The 23,552-nt window shown below is 35.5% G+C and overlaps 1 protein-coding gene across 1 annotated transcript; it reads right to left on the reverse strand.

Annotated features, from left to right (window-relative positions):
- Positions 1-5,097: 5,097 nt before the first annotated feature.
- Positions 5,098-21,533, reverse strand: LOC18442808 (UvrABC system C protein, putative (DUF3411)). The gene is made up of 8 exons (XM_006853020.4): positions 20,850-21,533; positions 16,021-16,089; positions 11,483-11,614; positions 11,337-11,390; positions 11,159-11,203; positions 9,765-9,904; positions 7,590-7,715; positions 5,098-6,662 (listed from the first exon to the last, which is right to left on the reverse strand). Exons 1-8 carry the CDS (start codon positions 21,393-21,395, stop codon positions 6,614-6,616), a joined length of 1,161 nt encoding a protein of 386 aa, XP_006853082.1. The 5' UTR covers positions 21,396-21,533; the 3' UTR covers positions 5,098-6,613.
- Positions 21,534-23,552: the final 2,019 nt, after the last annotated feature.

Genomic DNA, 23,552 nt, shown 5'->3' on the forward strand with positions numbered 1-23,552 from the left:
AATCCTAAAAAAAATTTACAAATATGTTATGATTAAATTTGGAGGTGCACCTTAATTGGATTGTTTAATGTTGCAACCTTATAGAAACCGCACCCTTTAAGTTTTAGACTGAAAATGTTTGGAAAAATTGTTGAATTTATAAAGGGTAAATTTTGGCATCTTTGTAGCAGCGCCAGTGGAGAAGGGGGGTGGATTAGGTGGAGAGAGAGAGAAAGAGAGAGAGAGAGAGAGAGTTAAAAAAAAAACAGAGTGTGTGGTGTGTGTGTTTTACAAATAAGTAAAATTGGAATTGAAAGGGATGAATATTGAAGGGCAAACTTTTGTTGAAAATAAAGCTGACCTCCTGCTAAATGTATGGAAGGGGCTGTTGGAAAAAAGTTTATAGAGGTGAGTTATTTCAAATTGGAAAAACGTTTATATAAGAGTGAAGCTCTCAACAATCCAATTAAGGCACACCTCGAAAATTTACTAGAAGAGGTTGTTTTGATGCTAAAAAATCCTCAAATTGATCATTTCGACCTCAGGATGTATAGACATGAGAAAAAATTGATTTGCAATATTAGAAATAGTGCATTTTATAATGCATGTTTTAGACCATCAATTTCCAAAAATTTAAGTATTCATAGATTGAGCTTTAAATTTTATAATCAAAGATAAAATTGAATTTTCAAACTATCACAAACGTTTTCAGTACTAAAACAATATCTTTCGATACTATTTGAAGGTGCAATTTACTTTAATTGTTTAGGGCCTCAGCCTTACACAAACCACACCATTTTGCTTATTACACTGCATTTATATTACTAGATATGAAATTTTATATCTAGTAATATAAATGCACGGTGCACTCAAATAAGCAAAATGACTCTCTATTTTGAAATGCTTCTTAAAATCAGCACCACATTTAATATCTTATCATCAGATTTAGCCATTCAACTAAGAAGGACATACTGTTATTTATCTATGTAAAACATATTCGAGTGCTAAAAAAAAAAAGCCAACCTTTACAATTCAATTAAGAAGGACATACTGTTATTTATCTGTGTAAAACATCTTCGAGTGCTAAAAAAAAAGAAAAAAAGCCAACCTTTACATAAGGTCCAGAACAACACAACTTGACACAAAAAAAAATTGAGGAAATATTCCCATATCCTTTATTTTTTGTTTTCATATCTTAATAGACCCAAATATTTAAAATATACCTCCTAACTTCTGAACTAACTTTATCTACTTTTAACTTTTTTTTAGCCCTATCAAATATAAAAAAGACATACTCACTCTAAACCCTTCCTCTTTATGTAATATATCCTCCCTCCTCCCAAATTTCTCTCTAACAGTCACATTCTTTCTCTCTTTAATGAGGGACAGAGTGAGTGAGAGACGGGGGAGAGAGTGAGAAAATAAGTAGAGAGAGATTTAGGGGAAAATCACATGAAGAGAGAAATGACGGTGTTTAGAAATGATTTATCTTTTTTATATTTGTTTAGGGCAAAAAAATAAGTTTTAAGGGGATAAAGTTAGCTTAAGGGGTTAAAAGATATAAAACTTAGAATTTTTATGCCCAAGATAAATTTTGAAAACTTGAATCTATTGAGATATAAAACTTAAAAATAAGAAGTATGGAGATATTATCCCTATAAAATTAACCGGCAAGCAATTCCGGCAAAAATAACTGCTTTTAAGAGATAGAGAGAAATAAAATTGTGAAGAAAATCACAAAAAAAAAAAACAAAAACGTGTAGATACGAGTGTTCCGGCATGGACCACAAACTCAAGAGAAGAAACAACACCTACAAAAGGCTTCACTCTCTCTCTCTACAACAAACCGCCACTTTTTTCATTCATAAAATTCAATCTTCCCTATTACAAATCACGTGCTCCTTTTATAGGAGTTTAAATTCGCAACTCTAAAGATAACTACTCAAAGAAAGATACTAACAAAAAGGTGTAGTTTGTACAAGGATGCAACCTTAAACAATCTATTTAAGGCACACCTCCAAATTTTATCATAACATATAATTTTGGTGTAAAAAATTCTTTTAATTATCTGAAAATCTATTTTCATATTTAATTATAAAATTGTAAACTCCAAAAATGGTTAAAATCAAGTGGATCTATATAAACATATGAAAATCTTGAAAATAGACGATCTAGATAATGTGTTGCAAGATGTACTATTTCTGGAAACTAAAATATATTTTTTCATATTCATTATTCTCGATGTCGAGATGATCAATTGAAATGTTTTTCAACATTGAAACAATTTTTTCCGATGAATTTTTTAGGTGCATCTATAATAGGACATTTTAAGGTTGCAACGTTATATAAAATTTTTCCCTGCCAAAAAGAATGTTACTCAATTCCTACCCTCGTTAACCCAACTTTCTTATTTGCTACACACCAACAACTACCCTTATAAAGAAACCTCCCTTATCTTTCCCTACCAAAAAGGAATGGATCATATCTTCCTCCCATTCATATCTCACGTTCTTAATAGAAATCTTCCTTCTCTCTAAGGTCTTTTTTATTTCTTAATAAATCATACTTACTAAAAATATCTTCAACTCTATATCTAATGTTTAATAAAAATGACAAACTTAATGATATTACTCCTTCTCAAGATGGCCCATAATAAATTGCTATCTCCATCGTCCTTATTTAAAAGGAGGAACGAACCTCACCCATAAAAAAATAGCAACTTATTCATACCCTTAAAAAATACAGACTTTATCCATTACCCCAAAAAATCTTATTTTAATAATTAACTAATAAATATAAATAAAAAGCTTACCCAATCTCTAAAAAAAATATTAATAAAAAAAATAATAAATTGAATAACCAAATCTTGATTTGCGTTTTGATCTGCATCATTCTGCCCTGGTTAGAAAAAACTCGTCTTCGAGTTTTAAAATGAGATAAGATCAAATTTTCCTCACATCTTTCTTCAACTCGAATGTTATAAACACGATCCTGGAACATGTGGGTTACAATACTGTTTAAAAGAAACTGATAGGGTACCAAAACCAATAAACCCTCGAAGAATGGGTCATCGTATAGCCATAAGAAGTGTTTATGCTCAGCTCTAACATACTCAAGCTGAGAATGTTCGATGACTAATTTAACCTCACTTATGGATTCTCCTTTGAGTGCTTCATTCTTTTCTTCGTCAAATAATTCAAGGGCTCAACCTCATGAGCCACTAAAACAAACATTAATCGTGTCTCCTCAACCTTGTCCATAGAGTAAATTTACACCGATTTAGGCTTACGTGTAATTTCCTTTTTTATGAGAGCTAATATAGTTTTTTTAATATCTTTCCAAATAGTATATGTGTGCCTCCTCCCATCATGTATAGCTCTACGGTCATATTGTCATGGTCTACCCAATAATAAATGACAAGCATCCATGACAACCACATCACACCATACATCATCACAATATTTATTTCCAATAGAAAAAGAGACATGGCATCTATTTTCTACTCATTTCTCATTACCCTTTTTGAACTAAGTAAGCTTGTACGGTTAGAGATGCTTCTCTGGTTAGAGATGCTTCTCTGTATCGAGCTCGAGCTTTTTAACTGCAGCTTGTGAGATTATATTCTCAACTCCCACTATCAATAATAAGCTCACACACCTTGCCTCCAATGGTACAGGTGATGTGAAAAATATTGGTCCTTAACCAATCCTATTGGGTTTCTTGCTTAGGCGTTAGTAGGCTCTTACGAATAACTAAAGACTCTCCAACATCTCCATAGACAAAATCATCCTCATATGGCTCCTCATCATAAACTGGATCAACATCATACCCATCAACATCATCTAGGTTCTCATCCACAATCAAGAGTTGCTTGCTTTTATCAAGATGGCTATTCGGCTTCTTACAATCTCCAGCCTTGTGACCTGCCTCCTCGCACTTGAAACAATAGAGAGCTGAGCTACTGCCCTAAACTCTAGCACCTAGACTAGGAGTATTTGGGTGATTAATAGGTGTTGCAACAAGATCTCTACTGCCCCAAATGATGCATCTTCATGCTTAGCATCATGATCTTGAAACTGGCCTGTTTGGAGACCCGAATCTCCTCTCGTGGCTGCACTAACCTTGCTCATGGACTGTTGCATCTCTACAGTTAAAGCTCGTTGATAGGCTTCTGACACAATCCATAAAGAGTATGAACTTAAGACATCCTGTATTGATTGGTGCAGTCCCGCAATATATTGAGCAACTTGTTGCTATTCAGTCTCAGACAAATCGTTCCGTGCAACTAATTGATAGAACTCCTCAGTATAATCATCAACAGACTCTCCTTGACGAAAGGTATGAAGTCGCTAAAACATCATCTAGGTATAGTTAAAGAGCAAAAACTGCTCCCTTAACTTTTTATTCATCTTTTCCCAATAAGAGATTTTCGATTTTCCATGTCTACCTAAGTCTTTTTCAATTGCTTCCACCATATTGATGCACGACCCTTAAGCTTAATAGCCACGAGCTTCACATTCCTATCATCGGGCACATCTTTGTATTCAAAGATGCGCTCGATAAAATCAATCCAATCAATAAATTATTCTGCTTGCAATCCCCCTGCAAACTTTGGAAGATCAATTTTAATGCCTAGATCCAAGATCTGTTATCCCGAACATGGGGCTCCCGATGAGAAATGTGCACATGGAGCACCTTCTCGAAAACAGTTTCCGACTCACTATCGTCATCATAGTGTGCCAGGACTGGATTTTGAATCAAGCGCAGGGTTAGTTTTTCTACTTGTCTTCTCAAATTTTCGAACTCCCTCTCATGGAGGTCCCGCACTCACTAAATCGGCTCATTCCCGACACCTTTTGTTGTCGAGGACGATCCAAGAACCATGATGCCTTGTCAAGAGCACGCGATTGCACAAAAATATAGCCTCTGATACCACCTGACTCAGTATTAAACTAATCGACAAACAATATCGACAAAAATGATCGCGTTTAAGAGAAAAATAAAATCGTGACGGACATCAAAAGAAGAAAGAACAAAAACGTGCAAATAGGAGTATTCCGACACAAACCACAAACTCAAGAGAAGAAACAATACCCACAAAAAGCCTCTCTCTATCTACAACAAACTGCCACTTTTTTCATTCATAAAATTCAATCTCCCATATTATAAATCATGTGCTCCTTTTATAAGAATTTACATTCACAACCCTAAAGATAACTACTAAAAGAAAATGATAACAAAAAAAATGTTACTCAACTCCTATCCTCATTAACCCAACTTTCTTATTTCCTACACACCACCAACTACCCTTATAAAAAACGCATCCTTATCTTTCCCTACCAAAAAGGAATGGATCATTTCTCCCATTCATGTCTCACATCCTTAATAGATATCTTCCTTGTCTCTAAAGTTTTCTTTATTTTCTAATAAATCATAATTACTAAAAAGATCTTCAACTCTATCTAATATTCAATAAAAAAGACAGACTTCAAGAGGACCAACTCAAAATAGATCGCTATCTCCATCTTTCTAATCCAAAAGAAGAATAGATCTCACCTACAAAAGATCTTAACAAAAAGATAACTTAATAAAAAAAAACATACCAACTTTATCAACTAACCCACAAATCATATTTTTAATAATTAACCCCAATAAATAAAACTAAAAAGCCTACCCAATCTTTAAAAATAAAATTAATAAAATTAAAATCAAAATTAGAATTTAGAATAACCAAATCTTGATCTGCATTTTTTATCGACATCATAACCATTATGCATCTGTTTGGAATAAACAAGCAGTCTCCGGATCCAAGCTAGTTTAGCTACAAAAAAAAGGGGGAGACTTTCTAACTGCTCATTTATAGCTAATTTTCAAGTGCGAGAACAATGAAAGTATGCACGAGAACAATGAATCAATTGGAATAATTATTCAAGAAAATTACTAAAAAATATGGAGGATATAGACACCTAAAGACACTTTTTGAATGTAAAAGGGAAAGCCGAACTTCCTTCTCTTTCTCACCCACGAGTGCAGAGTGTACGTCTTCTCCCTCAGTTAAAAGATGATGATTTTTCCCATCTAAAATTTTGGGAACCACTTAATAATTACCAGATCATTATTCTTAAAAGAAAAGTTTTGAAGTTTGAGTTTTATGATACTGAGATCTCACCTACTAAAATTTCGAAGGTCTCCGTTCAATATTGAGATATTATTTTGTTTTTGAAGTGCATTAAAGGTGCCATTGGCAATCTTTTAATTGATATTAACCTACGGGTTGAAGAGGTTACCTCCCCAAAATTTCAGGATAAAAAATTAACCTTAGAATGGGATTGTACCCGATGGGATAAATAGACAGTATACTCCCATGGGAGTATAAATTTTTTTTATTTTGATTTTATTTCTCATTCTAAGGTGCCAATTCTCGGCTGAAATCCAAAATAACAGTTTCAATAAGCAGCTGAAACCATCAAAACTTAAGTTTCTAGCCTTGTTTTTGCCAAAACTACAGGGCTTTAAAGAGCACCCTGGAAGAATCATGGTGAAAAAATGGTTTTTTCTTTGACTACTCCATATCTATACAAATCATAAAAAATGCCAAACCATGAGAGACGTAAAAATCCACCCCAATGATCAATCACTCTCGAACTTTTTGAATACCCACCCATCGAGCGTAGTCAACCCACCTGTTCATAGAAAGGTATTCACAGAAATCAAGGTTCAAGAACTCTAATTTGATAAATACCACCGTAATCTTTTGGATAATAAACAGACTCCACAAAATCTCGCAAGAACAACGAATAGTTGATCTAAGGAAATAATATGACAATAAATGGAACAGTAGATTGAAACTTTTACTAATGAAGTTGGAGTATAAAGCAAGTATCTGTATTTTTGTTTACTTTTGGATGTATGGTTGAGTGAAGTTAAAACAGTTACCTCCTGCTAAGAAAGCCATAGGAAAAAGAACAACCAATTACGAGAAAAGAAAATTTGGGTCAATGATTCACCTATTGCTAAGAGACATTGGCCCAAAATTTTGAAAATTAGTAATAGCATGAGCCAGCTATCTCCTAGTTCCAAAAGACAGTCCTACAACCGATATTAACAATATATGGGCTAATACTGCCAAATAAATATATATAGCAGCTAATATATGAATTACTGGCACAAATATCTCACAGCATGATATTGATAATTGATCAGATATCAGCTGAATTCCGAAAAATTGGAAGATATTGATAAGCTATGTGTACTTCAGAAGTATACCACACACCACTGGTCTGAGGTCTATGATAAACCACTGGATCATCCACTGTGTTCACATTTGATAGATGATGGAGATTAACCATACTTCCCATTGACACACATCAACTCAGGTATGGTTAATCTCCACACTTCATCTGGACTCGAAGATTAATGTTTTGGTCATGAAACACATATCATACACCACGGGTGTATGGTACATATTTCCATAAGTAAATATATTCTCAGCATCTATACCATCGCATCAGCCAAAGGCAGCCACCTAAGTCATATCATAGATATATGATCTCAACTGAATAATTGCGCAAAATGAAAGCCATGGAAGGTGAAAGTTTGATGAATCTCACATTAATGACCCCAGGAATGTATTTCCTGTTCGAACTGCAAAGCATAAAGCACTCAGCAGGAGCTTGTGCTGATGTAGCAAAGGTTCCAATATTCGCTGCTCAATAACACCAGCCAGGAGTTGGTACCTGCCAAACCATAAAAACAAAGATCAGCCCCAAAAAATCAGCCTAAAATTGTGATGCCCCAAATATGGCTTTAGTATAGCCATAGCATAACTTTGGTAATGTTTATGCTGATGACTATTGTGCCTAAGTTTTACATCGATTCAATAAATGAATTTCATCAGTAATAGCAGGTATCACACAGTGTTGCAAAACCCAGATCGGTGGGGTGGATTTTCCACCCCAAATATCTATGTCGGATCAATCTGAATCAGCAATCCAGGAAAATATTAAAAAATAAAAATAATAAAAGTTTTAAAATAGGGGTTTTTTTTTTTCACCATCCCAATTTTTTTTTTTGGCAGGGGCGTGGGAGGGAGCATAGGGAAATATTAGGTAAATTTTTTTTCTTTTTCTTATTTATAAAAAATAAATAAAGAAAGAAAGGGGGTGATTGAGGAGCAGACCGAACTAGTACCGATACCGTCCTGGAACTGGTTCGGTCCTAGCCAATTCATCCGGACAAGGAATTGCTGGGCTTTGAAAGACTGAGATTTTGTTAAAAGTTTGTTCGCAGCATGTTTATCTATCATCCAGCCAATCAAGATGGTCATGATGCTTTGACATGATGGCAAGTATATCACACAAACCATGGCATCCACCTATGGTTCTCAAAACAAACGTTAAAAATTAACCACACCAGGGTAAAAAGCCAGTCATTGGGTTCTACAGTTAATCTGTCATACATTATTGAGAATGCGCGGTGCCATATAAACATGCTTGGTACAGGCTACTTCGATCCAAATTATCATCACTTCTGTGTATATCATTATTTTCCTTGAAATCATGGAAGTGGCATTGAATTTTGCCTCATGTATCACATTTTTGTGTTACCAATCCTATCATTGGAGTGAATAAATTTTGAATTGGAGTGATCCATGGAACAAAAGAAAAATCATTTTGGAATACAAGTTTTGACTGCTCAATCCACCACGGAATCCTATCTACCGGGTTCTGGTTCACTTTAACACATGCCATCGTGCTTGCCATCGTGCTTAGCTCTTTATCATCAAAAACCCCTTTTAAGAAGCCTCATCCAATCCTCAAAAGCACCGAGTCATGCACAGTGTTTAAAACTCAAAGAGTCCAATAAGGACTATCAGACACCCTTGAATAACTCGGAATCAACACCCTGCAGGTTCTGGACAACCCAAACTTGGATGATCTGAGTCTTGACCGAGGTGCATCGTCGTTAATGGAGTCCATCCCAGTCACAATAAAACCAATGAATATTTTTAAAAAAAAAAAGGTGCAACTTCTCCAAGAAAAGACTCGCCAATCCAACTCGGTACCCAGTGAGTCCGAATTGCACCGGACCCTTTTGGTCCAGGAAGTGTGTTAGGGTTTTGAAACACTGGTCATGAATGAGATGTTCAAGCAGTAAATCAGAATCAACTTTCATCTGTAGCCCTTCTTTGTTTGTTTTCGTTCTTATTAATAGTAAAAACCACATTAAAAGAAATAATAAAGTAGATATGTAAGGGGAATCTCAGATGGCATACAATCCCTATTTACACCCCCATACTGGCACCTTTCTGCCATCGCCTTTGCATGACAACCCATTTGACCTAATGGTAGTTGCAATCAATCGAGTATTAGACACTGTTATTTTCTACTTAACAATGCAATAGACAAATAATCAGGTCGCTGATTACATATTTATCACATCATAAGTCAACAAGGCCATTTAATCATACTCCTGCACATCCTACCTAGATTTTGCAACATCCATATGTTTTTCTTCTTTACTCATCCCCCCTAGTTGGAGAGGCTCTATAAACGGATATTAGGAAATTTAGTAGAAAAGTTAATCTTAGTTCTTTGGTCAAATGCAGTGACGTCTTGTTTGCAGGAGAGATCAGTCTAAGCTATGAACCTCTCTAAGAAGAACCAAATTGACACCCCAGGGAAAAAAAAACACTGAAAACTTATGCACAGTAGAGGTTGAACAAACGGTTTACTACAAAATGATTCAGAAAGAGTTCAATTTTGACATGCGAAGGAACTTCATACCTTAGGTTGCTGGACACAGCCATGTAAACACCATAAGCAACACTGGTTGACACTATTGGGACATCCTCAACTTCACCAGCAAAATTTTTGTCCAGTGCCTTTCTTGCCTTTATCAAAGCGTTCGTTGCAGCTGTACCAACCTGGGAACAGTTTAAACAATTAGATGCTTATAGAGTTGCAGAGAGGATAGGAGTAGCTCACAATGTTTTTGTCACTAACAACATGAACTATGAGAACAGTTAGATTCCATTGTACCAAAAAAACTTAAAAGGATTTAGTAAAACGGAAGCAACTTCCTGAGATCTCAAATAAGAGGCCTGAATGATAAATTATAGCATTTAATGTGGAAAATGATATTAGCACCTCTTCATCCACTATAAGAGAGAATTCAAGATTCTGAAGCAGGAAATTCTTCTAGAAACTCAATTGCCACCAGTCAAAGGTGGACAATGACAGTTCCAACATTTTTCCTTTTTTCTTCTGAGAATACAATTTCCACATTTTAGTAGTGCTAAAGCATAAGACCTGAATGATTTATCACGTACGCATCAGAGCAAAAAATTAGATTTCTATATAGACCGTGGTCTTTAAGGAAGCTTAACTTTGACCTCATCAAGTGCACATGTATGGTCATCTTTATCAACATCAGATAATGAAATTTTCACTGGAAGACATGGAATGCCTTTTTCAATGAACTATGAACATGATTGCCAGAAAAGGTGCCGCTTTAGGTGTAAGCAGAGTTTATGAGGATGGACATCCAAGTTCTTATCTTACCAGTACTGATGTTGCTTGTTTCCTTAACGTTAGGCAATGCATGGGCCTTGGTATAGAATGTAGATATCAATAAAGCAAATCATGCAAGGATCAACTAGCCAATTTCTTATATTACTCGTTTCTACTGTTAAAAAGGAGTTGCTCATTTCCTTCAGAAGCATCTGTAATTCCTTGATGTGCTTTGAATTATACCTTTTGTTCTCTATATTTCTGTATCATACTTCACATAAATAAGGGTTAACCAAGCTCGACCTGTATTACGATAAATGAAAAGCAAAAGAAAACAACCTTATAATATCTCAAATATTAATTTTCTATCAAATAGTTGAAACAAGAAGCATACTCAACAGATCATTGCAGGCCCATACTCCCTTCAAGTAGACTAGTTACCATGTAGAAGTCACATAAATAAAATGGTTAGCATAATGAGGGAGAATGCTTTCAATAATCTGCTACAGCACAGAAAACAAAACTAATTCAAATAGGTTTACCTGTAACCAATAATATTTGAAAAGAATCTGACAAGAAAACCATCAAAAACAATTTCCCAATATAATAATACAAGGTTACTCAAAAGGTTTAGGTTTTAATACAAGATCTAACATATATATGCTTACCAAAGATGCACTGGTCCCCACAGCGAAAAGCTTTGCTCCATTGCGCTGCATACAAAAATCAAATACAGTGATAAAAATATTCTGGTGGCACAAAGTAGATAAAGGAGCATCCCGAGCAATAATCAACGAGATTCTCCTAAAAAAACTAAACAGCTTGGGTATAAACTTTGAAACTTACCATTATTGCTCCTACCCGTTGTATAAATGAGTAAGATGTTCCGGCCAAGGCAACCTGTGGTAGAAATTTTCAAACATCAAGTAGCCACAATAATTTGCGTTTGCAAGGGTAGGTCCCAAAAAAAGCTGAGATCAATATTGAGTTACCTGGAAAGCATTGTCGGGACAGTTATGGAAGAACTTAGCAATGGGTCCCGCACTAACTGCAAGAGGTGGCCGGAGAGAAACAGTTGGAGCAGGAAGCCATACAAGCATAAAGTCTGCAATTACGGCCATAACCTATAAAATGGAGTGAATTAATAGCAACCAACGATAGGAGAACAAATCACATGAACAGACAATCACAATGCACTAAAATTTTGCGAACAGAGTATCAAAATGACAAGATTACCCCCATAATTCAGAGTCTTATTTTTGTCTAGATGAACGCAGGCCATTTTCAGAAGTTAAAAAGAAGAATTTGGAAGCAATTTTGCAAATTGTGCCATATTATGTGCAGATCATCCAATACAGAGAGTGCTTACAAAACATGAAGATAGACGTAGTCATAAACTATTCATGGGAAAAAGTCCCACATGAAGTATTTGTAGCATTTAAAGCACTAAAACACCTCAGTCTTTAGGGCAGCAGGGATTGTGCATATTTCCTGATAGTATAAGGCATATTCAAAAGCCTTCTCCGGTGCTGTCGGTCATTGCGATAAATCCTAAACAGAGGCAATGGCCATTCTTTTTGAATAAGGGTCTCTATGGCATCCATCTCAGGACCACTTATAGTCGAAGGTCACACTTAATGTCATTCGCCCGGCTAGAAGAGACTCGAGTTTGCAAGCAGCATGCTAATGAGGAAATAGGCTTGCTAAGGAAGGTGCAGCGTATCAATGTGTTAATGTGGATGATGCAGTCACATAGTTTAAGACTAGCTTGCATTTGCCTTTAATACTATCCTTTTTCTTTAATACTATTGCTTTTTCTTTTTCTTTAATACTTTCCTTTAATACTATTGCTTTTTCTTTTTGTTTTTGTTTTTCTTTTTTTCTTTCCTCATTTCCTCACCCCTGGCATCAATTTTCCCATTTGTCTATGCTCCTTGGAGTGCAAGTGGATGCATACTCATTCTAATTGAATTTTTGGTAATGTACCACAACCACTACTAAAACTTCAGTTTTACCAAATTCCACATCCCCAAACCCGTCCAAGTAACCATTCATTTCAATACAAGTTTTAAGGCCCAGTGTCTCTCAAAGGCCTCCAACACAAATATTTATGGCAACACACAAATGGAAGTACAATGTGGGCAAAAAACATAAAAGCCCCTATACGAAGAACATGATAATAACCCAATGTAAATCGCCATAATTCATCCATGTAAAATGTAGTACCTAACGTGAAAGAAATTCCATCAACACCTCCTATGAGTGAAGTAGGTCTTGGGCCAAGTGTTGGAAGGTACCGAAAGTTCCTAAATATAAAAGAACCTGGAAGCATTATCCATCAAAAAAAACAAAGAGTGAGAGATAGAGATGAATCTAGAGGATCTAAAACCAAGAAGACAACGAATGTCGTGAAGATTTCAGCTTTCCAAGGGGTTTCAAAAGTTTCCAGGTTTGGAAGAATAATTTAGGTATGCCCGGTTTAGATCATTGAAGTTTGTGCACACAGACGCATCAGAATGGCTCCAATCATTCAAGATTTGTGCGTATATGTCCAGTAAGCCCCATTTGGCATAGGTTCTTGAACACCTTTGTGCAAAAAGCATGTTCACAAGATAAGCATAGAACCCATGGGTTTGCTGAAACACACTCCAAGGAATAAGCCAATATATGGAGCTGCTTTCAGATAATGTAATGAGTGTGGAACGCATTTTGAGATATATAGCTATTTCTATGTGTTTATGGTGTATCACTTTATTATATTTCTTCCTAAAGGTATTCAAGAAGCAACTAATACATGCTCAAAGGAATAAAGCCAATGTAGCACTTTTTTCATATGGTTTCAGATCATAGTTGTTGGACATGCCTGGGAACCCGAATCGTTTTAGGAACCGGAATTGCGGAATCGCGGCCAGTTAGAAGATTTTGTCTTAGGCATCGCTGTCTGTACAATAGGAATCGCTAGGAACAAAATTCCTAGTTTTTGATAATCATGTTTCGATCGAAATAGATCCAAGTTTCATCCACATAAAATCAAGATTCGGTCCTCCTTGGAATCGAGATTCCCATCCCCTTGAAATCGACACTCCAAGAGTCAATTTTCATCAATATGCGGAATCGAGTTTCTGACATATGTGGAACAGAGATATGTTGTTGTTTCGAATCGTGATTCTAACATATTTGGAATCTAAGTTTCTGAAGTATATGGATCAAAGATGCATGCCAGTTTGAGATTGAGATTTACAATAATGCCAATATATGGACTATGGAATGCGTTTGATGACCCCTACCAGGAATCGAGATTTCATTTTTATGGAGAAGGAAGCCACAAGCACATCTTGAGCCTTAGAACCTATATTGCATGTCTCTCATTAGAAGGTTTCCCAAATTTTGAATTGATTGTGCTGATTATTGAACTTACGGTCATTATATACAAAAGACAAGTATTTCTAAATTGTGATTTGACTACATTATTATAAAGATAAAATAGGATTATGTCTACGCATGGTTTTATTTTTAATTGTATGTGTTGTATTTACCTGTTATATTTTAAATTTAAAGTAAAGGCCACCCAGGGTGGCACAAGTAAAATAATGAAACCCTACAACCACTAGAAGCATTCGAATGAAGATTTCTACTCCAACTGACGAGGAATCAAGATTTATTCCTCGCTGGAATCCAGATTCAATATATTTGGGAACGTCTACCCACAATTAATGGGTTCAAATTTCTAAAGATGTGTTGGATCGAGATTCCAAAATTAAGGATTTGAGTTTCCTTGGTTTCGATAAATGGTTTCTAAAGATGTGTTGAATTGAGATTCTGAAATTAAGGAATCGAGATTCTAAAATTAAGGAATCGAGATTCTGAAATTAAGGAATCGAGTTTCCTAGGTTCCGAAAAATGGTTTTAAAGATGGGTCGAATCCAGATTACGAAATTAAGGAATCGAGTTTCTTTGGTTCCAAAAAATAGTTTCAGTGGATATTCCTTAGCAGAATCGCACGATTGGGTTTCAGAACTGGAAATGCGAGGTTGGTGGAGAGATTCTGGTAACTATGTTTAAGATAATGTAACTTGAAGTGTGGCAATGCACTTCCGAGATAAGTAGCCATTTCATTGCATTATTGTATATCACTTTATTAATATTGTTCCCAAGGATATTCAAGAACAAATTCAAAATCTAGACACCTAGCATATGAATGTTGTGCCTAACCATACCTTACATTCAGATCTTGTGAATCTCCATCGCTGTCATAAAAAGTTGCCTCCCCCAGAAGTTTTCTTTTGGAAAGCTATTGCTTTTTAGTATTGAAGACTTATGGCATATAAATGGAGTTTCACCAAGTTGATTGTGATAGGTTATAATAAAACCAATTAGTCTATTCTTGAGAAATTTAAGTTGTCAATGGAGTTAAAGCTACGTAATAGCAAAAGTAACCATACTAAAAAGAATATCCCAAATCACAACAAGAAATACAAAAACATTTCACCAAGAATAGCTTTTTTTGTTTTATGGTATCCATCATGAATAACTTGAAGACATACATACACCATCAACTGGCAGATGAGAAGACTGGGAAATCATTATAAAGTAATAGCTTTTCTATGAGCTACATGCACATAAATCAATTTTTATATAGTCGTAGGATACTGACCTCTTGGGCCCTATCTTGCTAGGAGTTCTATGGGTATTCATGCAAAGACTCGCTAATCACTGGGACATTATTATCAGGGCCAAACCCACAGAGACAGGCAGATCCTCTCTGTACCCTACCTGCTCACAATGTGGTTACATTAAACTTTGGCTGTTGTTCCTTAGGTAATCAACATAGTGAAACCCTTCTCAACTACTCTAGGCAGTCAGCACTGACTCCATGGCTGAAACTCCGGGACTCCTCAACGTGCTTAGGCTTTTCAGTCATAGCTGGTGTATGTAACTGCTTGTGGAAGGGGATTCATTGAACTTTATAGGGTGGACGAAGTCACGCAGCTCATGCAGTTTGAAACATCTTTTTGACCAAAACATTTTCAAATATGCTCCTTATTTCAGGTGTCCTTCATAAACACTTGGATAGAAGCAAATGCAGTTGCGGATATACTAGCCCAGAATGGAGTTTATACTTCTACCAATCTGTATTCTGGCAAAATAACTCTCCACCAAAAGTGCGGATACAATAGCCAAGAATGGAGTTTATACTTGTACCCAATCTGTATTCTGGCAAAATAACTCTCCACCATAAGGGCTGATACACTAGCTTCAATAGGGTTGGAAGCCATTTTGTATGTATCTAACACTGACAGAGAATATTTTGATATCAAATAACAATTATGTATGTAGTTTTACATACAACTGTACAAACACATATTATAAATACAATACTTCATTACCTTTCCAGAAAAAAAACTTAGGGCATGATCACTCTATATTCTTCACTAACACTCCATCTCGTAGCCAATTGTGATATTTAAATAAAGGAAAAAGAAAAATTCCAATGTTTCACACACAAAAAGGGATATAATGGAAACCATACCACATCAGCAATAACGAAATCCAGCTCTTTGACAAAATTTTCTCTGCGGCGTTCATACTCTGCAGCTGTCTGAACAATGGAGATTTCAATGAGAGTATAAGTAAAATGATAATTTACACTTATGTGCCTACAAACTACATGACTTCTTTCTATTAATAAAATTAAACGTCTGATAGAAAATATTATCCAACAACTTTTCCTATAAATTTCAAGGAAATGAATCAGAAGAACTATGGAACAACTTCATAGAAGACCATAGTTCTTAACTATTCAACATGTTGATTCACCCCACACAATTCAAAGGACAAAGAAGAAAAAGAAACATAATAGCAATATAAAAGTAAAACCAGAACAATTAACATAGATGAACCCTAGGCATAAAAAATGTGCAGGAGATATGCTGTATTAGAAGAGGAGAAAGGCTGAATTGCCATTTCAGATTTACAAATAATATATGTCGTCGGTAAGACATTCTCATTCAATGGCATAGATATTCATCATCGTTTGTTAGTTAATGCGTACCAAGGTAGGGTAAACCTTAAATCTGGATAACGCACCCTATGGGTGTAATGAAGTTGAACTTTGATGGCAACTTTATTAGCAATACCAGAAAAGTAGAGGTAATAGTTATGATAAACGATCTAGGTATGGTGGTTTTATGTTATTCAGGGTGCTAAATGAGTGCACTGCAATGGAGGCAGTGGGCTCTGCTAACTGGGATGAGAAATTTTCACCCCAAGTGGAAGGAAGTAATAATTAAAAACATTTCTGAAGAGATTTTTGATTGAACTAGTTCTGTGTGTATGCCGTGCTCCAGCATATATGGACTCCATCCAAGTAGCCAACTCTCTTTTTTTTTCGTAGGTCAATGGTAGGAATTGAACTTAAGACATATTGTTCCAATGGTGAACAACTAACCACCCAGGCCCAAACACGATTCCTAACCAACTAGTAGACTCAATGACAAAAGAAGGCACATCTAAGTCTTCCTTAGTAGTATAACACCTTTTGAATCATAGGAGGATAGTTTTCATCATGCGATCGAGAGGAAGTTGGAACATAGCTGAATCTTATATGTAGATTCCATTACGTAAATGCCACACATACTTGCAAGTGAACTTTGTTTAATTAAAGTAGTTACATCCAAAAACAAAAAGCAATGAGGATGCCCTAGCCCCATGCAAAAGGCTAAGAAATGAGAATATCAATAATCAATGCCACATGTAAATCCCACATGCAGATCAAAAAGGCAAACTGCAATGGAATAAATACTATGTCTCTTGTTTCTTCAATTTCATCCAAGGTACTCATTGTGATCCTTTCTCTAAATTCCCCCGATTTCCCTCTTTTTCTTTGTTCATATCAAGTAAGTGTATCCAAAGGAGGGGCAACGAGATATATGTATGGGAAAGTTAATTACATGGTCCTGTCTACCATAATGGTTGAATCCTTTAACAAGTGGCTGGATAGCTGATGGCAGTTGACAAATATTTTTGCAAAGTCTCATCTCATTTTCAGAATACAAGGTCTGGATGACGCTATTTTGTTTGAAATGCTTGAGAAGATCAGGCTCTAAATATAAAATTCTATTCTTATGTGTTTCAAAGGATTTGGAATGGAAGGAAAAAATTAGTAAACCTCAGGCTACATGAGATATAAATGGATTAAACATTTAGAACACAGATGGAAATATGGGGACAATCAAGATGAAGACACCAACTACATAGTTGTGACTTCCCTTTGTCCAGTGCTCCTAAAATATATGATGAAGCTTGGTGCAGAAAATACAAAGAAGAAGCCAGCAGTCTAATAACAGGAATTGATATCCTTGGGAAGAGAAATTGACTCTTGTCGGAGCTAACATAGTGAACATAAATCAGTATAATATAGGTCTTTTCATAAAATTAGAAAAGGTGTTGAAACATTTCAGAAGACGAAATAAGTTTCTTCATGGAGTTTCTTATGAAAACATATCATAAAATGCAACAAGTTCCTTCATGGAATAATGGCATTCATGGTGACTTAATAGTCCATCAATTAAGAGGAAGTGTGCAAAACTAAAAGAGAGATGGTTCCATTTTTCTTTTTCTTTTCTTTTGTTTTTTAGGGTACAACAGTACAAGAGAGACATTGGAAATAGTTGTCGAGTTCGCAAGATAATGCAAATGGCACGTGGATAGAAACTATCATGTTAAGATGCATCAGTAAGCTCAATGAGGGGCAGAATAAAAAATAGATGAAGAACAACCATAGAATCCAAACTCTTATACAGGGAAACTACTCCCTCTCCCAAGAATGGTATGATTCCTTGGTAATTCCAATTTGAAATTGATCGCCTTCATGTTTCTCTAGATTCTGCGTATCCAGGGAAGCTGCTTTCACTCCAAAGAATGTGATTCCTAGGCAATTCCAAATTGAAATTGACTACATTCACATTTCTCCAATTCCACTGCTCCTGCTCCCAAGAATGTGATTCCTAGGCAATTCCAAATTGAAATTGACTACATTCACATTTCTCCAATTCCACTGCTCCTGCTCCCAATTCTCCCATGAATCTCGCTTAGACATGGTACTTCTACTGAGGCATGGAAAACGAATAAATCAATGGTAAATGAATTTTAGGAAAGGGATTCACACAATGGGTAAAGGGGAAACAATTTCATTCCAATGGTGCAGTGTTGCAGAAATGCACCATTAGGGAAGAGGACTCCTTGACTTGCATGTTGCAGAATCAATTAAAAAAAAAAAAATTTTGGGAAGGATATAAAGGAAAATGTGTGTGTAAAAGGATATTGAAGGAAAGGTTTAGGTAGGATAGGTAGGTGAAGGTAAGGTATCATTAGCAACATCCCACCTTCACAAAATCTCTGAAGGCATGTGTGGAAATGAGAGTACAAATTCTCGTCTCTAAAACACAGAATGCAGAGGCTCCCATAAGAGTTGCAATCTACATTGCCTATAAGATGATAAGGAAAAGATGTAGAGATTTGACAAACTAGAATGGAGGGAATGGCTTGTAATAAACAATCTTATCTTGAGTATGGAAGATAGAGAAGTAATGGAGCAAATCTTAATACATTGTGATTCTACCTGAAGAGTATGGGAAGGAATCTTACCTATATTTGGTAGTATTGCTTGTGTGTCGATTTTGAGGCAAGCATAGATCAAGAAATGATGGTACTATTTAGATGCTAGACATTCCATTATTTCTTTGAATGCAAAAACATAACAAGGGAATCTCTCTCTCTCTCTCTCTCTCTCTCTCTCTCTCTCATCGATTTTGAGGCAAGCATAGATCAAGAAATGATGGTACTATTTAGATGCTAGACATTCCATTATTTCTTTGAATGCAAAACCATAACAAGGGAATCTCTCTCTCTCTGTTTTGTTTTTTTGACTTGGCAACCTGGGTGGCACATCAAAGTGTGATGAGATTTTGAACAAAGGGATAAAGAACAATCATGATTGTATATGATTCACATCTTTGAACATAAGGTAAGGCTTGTAACTGATGCTATATCTTCCACCACAAAGATCAGTGAGGCTAAAGTCGATGGAGGCTCCAAAGATAACTCAAACGCACCCTGCTAGGTTTTGGTGCTATTATTTCAACATAAAACTGATGAGGTGGTAAATCATTTCCAGGTCCCTCGTGAATAACGGACTTGAATTTAAAGCTAACGAATTGTTGGACAGAATTCATACTCACATGGACGCCACATTAAACTTGTCAACTAATATCACCAAAGGGAAAAGGAAATTTCCAAATATTGACAGATGGCTTAGGAAAGAATCTCCAGTTATAGCAATTTTAGTGAGGTTTGTACTGAGAATTCGAACTTTTGTCTTGTGTAAGGATAATGGCTGTGAAGGAAAATAGTTCCGTGGTGGACAGGTTAACATACCTAGGATATCCAAGGGAGGGATCGGATTTATGGGGATTTTTATCCACCATGAGAGGAGCTATTTAATCATCGTGCTCTTTTCAATTAAGTTATCAAAGTTTGGGGAATATCAATAAGTAATAAATACGAGGAAGAGAATTGTTAGGATGGCACTTGAATTTGCCTGTGCTTAATATAATTGAAGCATGTCCACAGTGCAATCTCATCGACCAACAAAAGTATGTCGAAATAGATGATTATGGTAGCATGCTACATCATTTCCCTCACTGCACAAAAACCTGTGACACCAATAGTTTTCCACAAGAGAAAACCAAACCTACACATCATTTTGATGAATTTCGAATAATCATCTAAACAGAATTGACTCGCGAATGAGTACACAGAAAATTCATAGAAGGAACCTATCTAATCAGTGCATCAAATTCTTAAAAATGGTTCCCTATATATGATGGAGCTCTATTATGCACGCAGTCCAATTACTGAAAGACATCCGATTCTCTGAACTCACACATGGTTAACAAACAAGATCAGGAATGTAATAATTGAAAGAAAAATGTGTAAAAAGGGCAGCTTTCCACAGAATCTACAAAATTGCAAAAACACAAATCAAATACCCATAGGAGAACATAAAAAGTGAGAATTAAATCACCATGCAAAAGCATATGATTCTACCAAATGGTTTGGGTATGGAAAAAAGCAAAAGGAGTAGCCAAACACACCACAGACAGAATCACAAAGCAAAAAAGCATATTTCGAAAAGCATTCAAACTCATATCAAAAAGTATGAAAGAAACCAAGAAAGTAGCAAAAGTACCACAAGAATCCCCCAAAACGAACAATTACCAAAGCAAAAAGGAACTTAATCACATTAAAACGGTATAAAGCCAAAGAGCATCAAACCATTTTCCAAAATCTCAACCCCACCTTAGTAAAGATTCCGACTCCACACTCCATAGCTACCTTAGCCAGGAACAAATCATCAGCCAATAACCTCTCTTTAAACCCCCCAAACCCAAGCAACCACCTAAAAATGGGCGATTTCTCGAGCTCTGCGAATCTATACACAATAGAACCAGGTATATGACCTGCCTCGATAGCAGATGCCAAATCTTTAGGTAAGCTCTCTATTGATCTGCCAAGATTAACCAAAGCAAGGATCGCTTCCTTTCTGTTTCTCTCACCAGCATCTCCATCACCACCATCACCCCCACTTCCTCCATCTCCTCCTCCACCAAAGCCACCGCTTTTGTTTCCATCGCCTCCATCTGAAGAGGGGGAATGAGCTTGCGCCTTAACCTGAATCAGAGGTTTTGGCCTGCAATTTGAGAGGTGGAGCAAAGAAACGTGGTGGCCAGATGGAAAGGAGGCGATGCGAAGAGAGAGGAGAGGTGAGGAGACGCCATTTGATGAGAAGCTGTGAAAGCTTGGAATTGCAGAGTGAGATGGAGAGAGGTTCAAAGCCATGGCCATTCTCTCTCTCTCCCTCTCTCTCTCTCAGACCAGCTGGTAAACCTAATAACGAACTACACTGTCTCACTGGCTTCGTATGTTGCTCCTCTCTCTCTCTCTCTCTCCAAAACGAGTTGTCTCTCTCTCTCTCTCTAAATCAACGACTTCTCTCTCTTCTCTCTCTCTAAAACGAGCCTCGTTCTGCCATGTGATGAACATAACAGTACCACCTCAAATTTTTGTGAAATACCAAATATGACCTTTCCTCTGAAACTAATATATTTTCCTGTTTTTTTGAAAATTGCACAATGCTTTGATATGGATTTCAAACATTATGCTACAAGCCTTTGCAAGACATCAACCGTCCGTATCGGACATGGGATGGTTGATGTGCTGCTAGCACGTTGTTCTAAACCCAAATCCTGACATAGAATATATATATATATATATATATATATATATATATTTTTTTTTTTTTTTTTTTTTATATAGAGGTTATGTTTGAGTGTTCACCCCTATGAAGTAATTTATCATTGTACCCATTAATTTTGAACACTTCTATACTTTTGTTTTATACATGGAACATTCATTTGATGTAAAAAAACGTCAACATTTATCATTAACTGCTACTAGATACATTATTTCCAAAACTTGAAATCTATTTTTTTTCTCATGTCCATGTATCTTGATGTCAAGATAATCAATTTGAGAATATTTGGACATCAAAACAACCTCATATAGTAAAAATTTTAAGATTGTCTCTAATTTGATTGTTTAGAGCCTCATATATATATATATATATATATATATATATATATATATATATATATATATATATATATATATATATATATATATATATATATATATATATATATATATATATATATATATATATATATATTGTTTTTGGGCTTAAAATAGGAAGCCAATCCATGTAAAAATAGGGGGATTATGGAGCAATTAATTCGTTTTTCTTTTTTTGGTAAATAACTAATTCACGATTTTAACATTCTAGTATATGTCTTCTTATTTTAAGTTTCATAAAGTAGTAGTCGTTTTTATTCTTCTTTTAGGTTTCATAGAGCAATTGGAAACAGCCGGTGGTTGAGGTGAAGATGTTAAGGACGTTTGACCTAGTTAATATCGACCTTAATTTGAATATCCTTTTTCTTTTAAACTTTTGTATTTCTTTTTTGAACTTTTGTGTTGGTATTTTTTTTGGTTGGACAGGTTCTGATTGGACCAAAAAGCCTGGCTTTGACAGTATTAAGTAGGTCTGGGTCACAGATTCCGTGCAGGATAACGCCGGAAAAAAAAAAAAAAAGAAATCACTCGAATTCTAGAATAATTTGAGTCCCTAAAGTGAAGCATTTAGTTATGGTCTTATGCAGTCAGAGCACATTCAGAATTAAAGAGACTTCAGTTTCAAGCCAGCAGAGGGAATTTTGAGCTAGCTCACCAATTTTTGAACCATTGTACTCCATCTTTTATCCTTAATACTCTGCATAATTTAGTAAGGCTTTGTACTACCGACTTTAAAGTTGATTAATTTTTGGTTTAAGTCATATGCTATTTTATATGAGTGAGTCATGTGCCTATAGTATTTTATATATGGGAAAAGTTTATATAGAGCCTAGGCTCTAAACAATCAAATTAGAGCCTACCTCAAAACTTTCATTAGAAGAGGACGTTTTGATGTAAAAATTTCATCAAATTGATCATCTCGACATCTAGATGCATGAACAAGAGAAAAATATGGATTTCAAGTGTTGGAAATAGTGCAACTTGTAATGCATTTTTGAACCGTCAATTTTCAAGATTTTAAGGTTTTCATAGATCTTCTCGATCTGCACTATTTTTGAAGCTCTAAATTATATAACTAAAGATGAAAATATAATTTAAGGCTATCACAAAAATTTTTAGCACTGAAACCATATTTCTCGGCACTATTTGAAGGTAGGAGCTAATTTGATTGTTTAGAGCCTCGGACTTTATATATTTATAAGTTATTTAATTATAATAATAAGAGAAAATTATCAATATACCCATGAGAACTATCATGAGAATTATCAATAACTTTATCTACTTAGAACTATTCTAAGTCATAACCATGCATTTTGTATGGATGTGTTGAAATAAAATAAAAAATATGGGTAAAATGTTAAATAGTCAATC

Source organism: Amborella trichopoda, chromosome 1, assembly GCF_054954075.1.
Source record: "Amborella trichopoda isolate Santa Cruz 75 chromosome 1, AtrichopodaSantaCruz75HAP2 v2.0, whole genome shotgun sequence".
Taxonomy (NCBI): Eukaryota; Viridiplantae; Streptophyta; class Magnoliopsida; order Amborellales; family Amborellaceae; genus Amborella; species Amborella trichopoda.